Source organism: Nestor notabilis, unplaced genomic scaffold, assembly GCF_000696875.1.
Source record: "Nestor notabilis isolate BGI_N333 unplaced genomic scaffold, ASM69687v1 scaffold7653, whole genome shotgun sequence".
NCBI lineage: Eukaryota > Metazoa > Chordata > Aves > Psittaciformes > Psittacidae > Nestor > Nestor notabilis.
The window spans coordinates 138,447-144,892 of record NW_009921424.1 but is presented as its reverse complement, the minus strand read 5'-3'; the positions used below and the strand labels follow the sequence as shown (position 1 = coordinate 144,892).

Here is a 6,446-nt window from a genome sequence, read left to right as displayed (position 1 = left end):
TTGCCGGCTGGGCTTAAACCACGACAGATTCCATGGCTGTGAGTTTTAAGGAATAGACACATGATCTAAAACAAAAACATACCACCAGTTAATGAGTGAGTGCCTGCCAGCTGAGCTATGACAAACTGCTGTGCATCCAAGTTTTGAAGTAAAACATTTGAAAATGGTATAAAATTAATATGTTGGGTTGCATCACTTTCTCACTTTGGTTTGCTTTACAGTTCTTTACAGGCCATATCCGTAGTTCCTGAAAAGTCAGTTGATACCTGTAACCTTATTACATTTGGTTTTCATCCCCTGTTTTAATCTTCATAACCCATATGTACCATAGTGGTACTTTGCTTTTCAAAATAAAGTTGTTTAGCTTGGCTTTTAGTGTGCACAGTTCATAAAACTTTTAAATCTTTAAAAATCGATAAGTATGTGTTTAAAGTTGATTACCGATGCGATCAGAACAGCATTATCCAAGTATTTGACTCTCTAAGGCAGTGGGTTTAGTGAGTTCTCAGCAATACAAGAGCTGTGAAATAAGTTCTCTGCAGTTTATTAGACTGACTGTTGAGTGCTTTGGAAAGTACTTGTTACTTCTGTCACTTCCATTTTGTTAAATGTACAAATAGACGTCTGCTTTTCTTTTTGCCTTTGCAGCACAGCTAATGCACCAGAGGATGATGCTCCAAATAGATATTCCCGAACAGACAGGACAACTTACAACAGATACAACAGGGATACAAATTCTTCTGGCAGTTCCATACCAAGTAACGCTTTGGAAAAGAGGATTGAGGAACTTGAAAGGGTAAGTAACAACTAACATCTGCATGGCATGCATACATCTGAAATTAAGTACCTTTGAAACTCTATGGGGAAATTTACAAGTCAAATAATACAGGAATTATTCTAAATGCTTGGTGAACAGATAGTTATGGCTATAAAAATGTATAGAGTCAGACTGACTAAGAAGAATGTGAACTTTCTAATCACAGATGCTTAGTTTTTATTTGGTATATAAGTAAGAAATAGCTAAGGTAAAGATAATATGCTTTGAGAGCCAGCAGCACTCTGTATTTCTCCTATGTACCTTGTGATGCACCAGCACAGGGCAAATAACTTGGGGGAAGGAGGAGCTCACTAGCTGTTCAGAAATTTAGCAAGCATGTTTCTGATCTACTTGTTTTGGATTTTTTAATATACTGAATATTATAAAATCTAATTGCTGTCCAGTTGTTTGTTAAAGTTTTAAACATTTAAAGTATGTATTTAAAAATTTTATTTCAAAAATTCTTCATACAAACAATTATGGGAAAAATATAATGTTAAACGATTTTTTTCCATATAAACCAGTAGTTTTGCTAAATAATGTCATCTGTGTAATCTGTTACTGGTTTCTCAGTCTTCGTCTAAAGTGCATTTTTGTTGATAACTTGCCAAATATTCTTGAATTCGTATGGATGAAAGTCACTAAATAAGCATGATTTAAATAGCTCATTTTTGGAAAGGATGAAAACCAAGCATATTTTGTAGAAATTCCTTTGTTTTCTTTTTATTTTATTTTTTTTTTTAGTCTTGGAGAAGCCTGATTTAAGTGCCAGTAACACAGACAGTACAACCTTGATTTACTGAATTCTTAAGAGCCAATTTAATCTTTTCTCACATTTAGTCTTCCTTCCTTGTTAAGGGTAGCATTAAAAAAACCCAAGAAAACCCCAAAACCCCAAACCCAAACAACCAAGAGCCCAAACAAGCAACAACAAAAGACTAACCCTCCCAATATAACAAATTTGGAAGCTGATACTTTACATTTACTTCTGGTTTGGGCCCCTATCCATTTTGGGGTTCATGCTTAAGTTAAATGTTAATTAAAACGTTATCTCTGGAATCAGAGGTACCACACAGGTTTGCTGTGGGTAAAATATTTCTTGGACGCGATTGTTTAGTCCTTGAAATACAAGGGCTTGAAGATGTGGGTTTGACTTGTAGAAAAGGAATTATAGGTGAGTGTGTGTGTGTTTTTCTTCTTTGTTTTAAATGGTAATAACTTAAAACTGTCTCTTAACACCAAAAATTGCATTTCAAACTTCATTGCATATTCTGGTTTTAGGAACTTGCAAAGGAGAGACAGGAAAATGCGAGATTAGTGAAGATGACACAGGACAAAGAGGAACTAATTGGAAAGCTGAAGGAAGAAATTGATTTATTAAACAGGGTAAGCACATATTTTGTTATATGGTGCTATATAAAGAGGGGATAAAAATCTCTGCATTCTGGGTGCTCTTCAGGCACCTGCATCCACTGGGCAAGGTTAGAAGAGAATTAAGTATGTGTGGGGTTTATATTTGTGTAACTTTTCAAGAGGCATGTCAATAAGTTATATTTTTTCCAAGTTATTTCTGTTTGTTATGATTAATGTCCGTAAGTTAATCATGGAGAACCTGAATTTCTCGTTGCTGTAAGTGTTCATAGAACAAGGATATAAAAGCAGAAGTTCTTTACTGCCTCTTCTTTCCAAATTCAGTACATAGCATAGCAGGAAGTAATTAAGTTGGGGTTTTGACAGTTTTCTCAGTAAATTGTTATCCAGAACTTTTGTTAGACCAAGTAGTTACAGTTTTATTTTAGGCAGCTTTTAATTTCTAATAATAGCTTAGATGATGGTAGAAAGATTTGGGAGTAAGTGCTTTATATTATGACACATACTCTCATGCTCTTTATTGTTGATTCCCACATAAGCAGAACAAGACAGGGGCAGGACACTTGGCCTAGCATCACTCAGGTGAGGTGTGTAGGCAGAAGAAGAGAGGATAGAAGAGTGAGACATGTGGGAACGGGACAGGATGAGAAGTTTTAAAGTTGATAGAAGACAGCAATTTTAACAAGTCCCACTTATAAGCACAGACTGGAACTCTTCATAGAGTGGATTAGTCACCACATCTTGCACTTCCTGGCTGAGATGCAGAGCCAGGGTGTACTAGGGAAGTATGTCTCTTCTAGTTCAGTGCAGACTTTCCATAAAAACTCAGAAAAACCCCTCAGAACTTGCTTCAGACAGTCCAGCAGTGAATGGAGTCCCTAATTCTATGTGCATAGTGGTAAACTTCCATTTTGAGCTGTTCATTTGTAACAAGGGAGGACAGCATTCACAAGTTTGCAAATTAACCTCGAGAATGAAAGGAGATGAGATTATTCTGAAACAGGTTTGGTTTTTTCTTGTTGTTTTTTTTTTTTTTTTTTTTTTTTTTTAAATAAAATTGGAAGTTAATCTCTAGGATAAATGAAGTATTACCTGTTTTGGAGAGACTCCTACTTTGATAGAGAAATTGGTCTTTGCTGTTCCTCCATTCTGCAGAGACTGTCACATGTAAGCTGATGACCTTATTACAGTCACGGCAAGCGTTCATTTTTTTTTTTGGATGGCAAAGCTACTTAATACTGTTTGTCACACCTGACTTCCTGACTCGGAGGTCAGGAAGAACAAATTAAAAGAACCTAAGTCACAGAAAGCTTGTGGTTTAGGACCATGACTGTTTGCGAGGTTTGCTGTTCCAGAAACAAGGTTATTTTTCTTCTGCTATATTTGAAGTGTGATGTCCTAAATTAAATCCATTTAGTGTCTGACTAGAAACTGTCTTTGAGTATATGTAGTAAAGTCAAGCAGTGCTTGCAGCTTGTTCTGTGGAAAGAAAACATAAACCAGAATGTAGTACTTTCAAAAACCTCTTTAGTGTGCGAAGACTAAAATTGTACCTTTCCATGAGATCTACAAAGCCATTGTACTGGCCATCCCTAAGTAGCTTCTCTTAAACACACAAGAGAATTGATTTTGTGGTTTTTTTTTTTTTATTTCTCTGTCAGGTCAGCATTTATCATGGCTGTAACACTGTCTATTAGCTTAATTGCAGTGCAAGTTATTTATGCTTGCATCCCATGAGCTTTTCTTACGAACTGACTGAAACTCCTAGGAAGAGCATTTATTTAAGTATGAGGACTGAGCAGTCAGAAAGCTTTGCAATGAAATGGCATTTTAAGTTCATAACCATGGGTGCATCCTTGATCAGCAAAGATCTTGTGTCACATTTGAAAAACTTTTTCCAAGAATCCTGGAAACTTCTTGGCAGACTTTTTCCCAATTTAACTAAACATATTTATTTAATGTAACAATACAATTTTACTGAGATCGGTCCATACTTTAAAGAACATGAGCTGCATTTATGCTGAGAAACAGAAGAGGCTTTCTGCCATAAATGGCATTCTTTCACTGCAGTACATTAGCCAATAAAAGTATGTCTGCCACGTTTTCGTAAGAAAGGGGTAATTGCTTCATAAAAACCTCAAGTGTCTGAAGGGAAAAGCATCTCAAGATATTTAAATATTTGTAGGCTAAGTTCAACTGTTGAATAGTTTACATTGGGTCATCTCTGACCTCACTAAGATGTCACTGTAGTTAAATGTGTGTTTGGAGAGAGTCTGTCAGTGAGGATTTACAATCCAATTAGTATCCATTGTGTAGTTATTGGTTCCTTTGGTATGTGAAGTCCAAGCTTTCCTGCTATTGCATGTTTTTACTAATAAGCATAAATTAGTGTTGTACTTTTGAATAAGAAGCTTTAAATTGCAGAATGGCAAAAAACACCTGCATTTCTCAGTCCACTGTTTCTGTAGATATTTAAACTGCAATAGTTATTTTTCCTGGCTCATATTCAATAAGCTGTTATTTGTAGTAATCTTTGGAATGTTACTTTTGTAGCATAAACATTTCACAAACTTTTAATATCTTATTTTGTGTAAATTACAGATATTTTAAGTGGAAGAGTTTTAGGGAAGCTTTAATTGAGGCATCTGATGACTAGATTAATAAGTTCAAACACAGTATTATGTTTACTGAACTAAAAAAGTATTATTTTATTGAAAATGTGTTGTCCCATCTGATGGTTAACCTGAACTGCAAAGAGAGAAAATAATGTGTTTCTTACATGGTAAACTGTGTTTTTAGTAGCTATCAATTAACACTTTCCACATTCAGATGTTCAGTCAATTGTATCTGTGGTCAAATGCTTTTCCCTGTAGTCATTCATACTGTGATGCAGTGTGAGGCAAAAAGGAAGTTCTGCTAGGGATTTCTTGATTCCACGTTGCAAAAATAGTAAAGTAATAGCAAAGGTATTGTGGTATGGATTTTGGCTTGGCAGACTGAAAACGCCTTTAAAACCCATTATTAGTGATTAAACACAACTTCTCTAGCATGCCCTTTTGGAATGACCCCACTAAAATAAGAAAATAGGCTATCTCAAACACTGTTTAACAACTTAAAGGAACAACAGAGAAAATCTTTTCTCTACTGCTGTTTTATGTTTAATCTGCCATGGCAGCAGTAGAGTTTTGCAGACTTAAATCAAAAGGCATCTGAGTTATCTAATGAGACTCTTGAATCTTCTTCCTTTGCCCACCTTTTAATTTCCTCCTTAAAGTGTTGTCCTTGAGGTCACTCTTCTGTTTCCTCATTCTTCTGTTCTCACTCTGTTTCTTCCATGTTTTGTTTTGTTTTTTAATTACTGTTACTTAAGTAACACTTAGCATTAAACAGACATTTTCACTTTAAATGCTTGAAAAGACTTGGTAGGAAGTAAAGAAACGAAATGAGTTGGGTAATATGGTAACTGGTAAAAGACGAATGAACATTTGGGGTAGGAGCAGTCTATTTTAAATACCCATTATTACTGTGTATGATGTCTCTTCTTTCAGTAGCAGTTTAGACAGAAGATACAAAATGCCTTTTAATTTTTTCACAGAAAAAGAAAAAAATACTTTCAGACAGTACTTTTTCTGAAAATTTGATAATTTAAAGCACCGAGCAGGTCTTCTTGCAATAATAAACAGTGATGTGTGTATGTGAGCAGGATAGTTGCAGACAAGCAGTATGGGGAGCAGAGGCAATAGCTGACTAATATGCTTTATATATGACAATAAAATAAGCACGCCTATCCTATTTTTGTTACTTGATGCATTAATTCCTGTTTGCTGTAGCTTTAGTTTCGATTATATGCTTCCATTTAAAGGTGCTTGTACGTAGGAATAGAATGTTAATGTTTTGTAATCACAGTAACAAGGCTGGTTTAACAGATTTAAGGATATCTACTGTGACACTAATTCTTCCCAACCCCAGTTTCTTCATTACAGAGCTAAGATGCTAAATTCCTGATGCTACTAATTGAGAGTTTGTATTTACATCCTTAGAAAATGTTTAGTTTTCTTTTTCCTTTCACAGGACCTAGATGATATAGAAGATGAAAATGAACAATTGAAGCAAGAAAATAAAACCCTCTTAAAAGTTGTTGGACAGCTGACAAGGTAGAAGATTCAAGCCTCAATGAGGAAAGATTTAAAAACTACTGATTGAACATTAAGGTCAATATAGTAATAATTCCTGTGTTGCAGTATGTTACAATAACTGT

General features: G+C 35.1%; 1 protein-coding gene across 1 annotated transcript; it reads left to right on the top strand.

Annotated features, from left to right (window-relative positions):
- Window positions 1–648: 648 nt before the first annotated feature.
- PAWR (PRKC, apoptosis, WT1, regulator) lies at window positions 649–6,446 on the top strand (the record flags this gene model as incomplete). Its single annotated transcript, XM_010011140.1, has 3 exons — window positions 649–796; window positions 2,099–2,203; window positions 6,260–6,446. Coding segments are annotated over 3 exons (340 nt in total), but the record flags the coding sequence as incomplete, so codon positions are not given.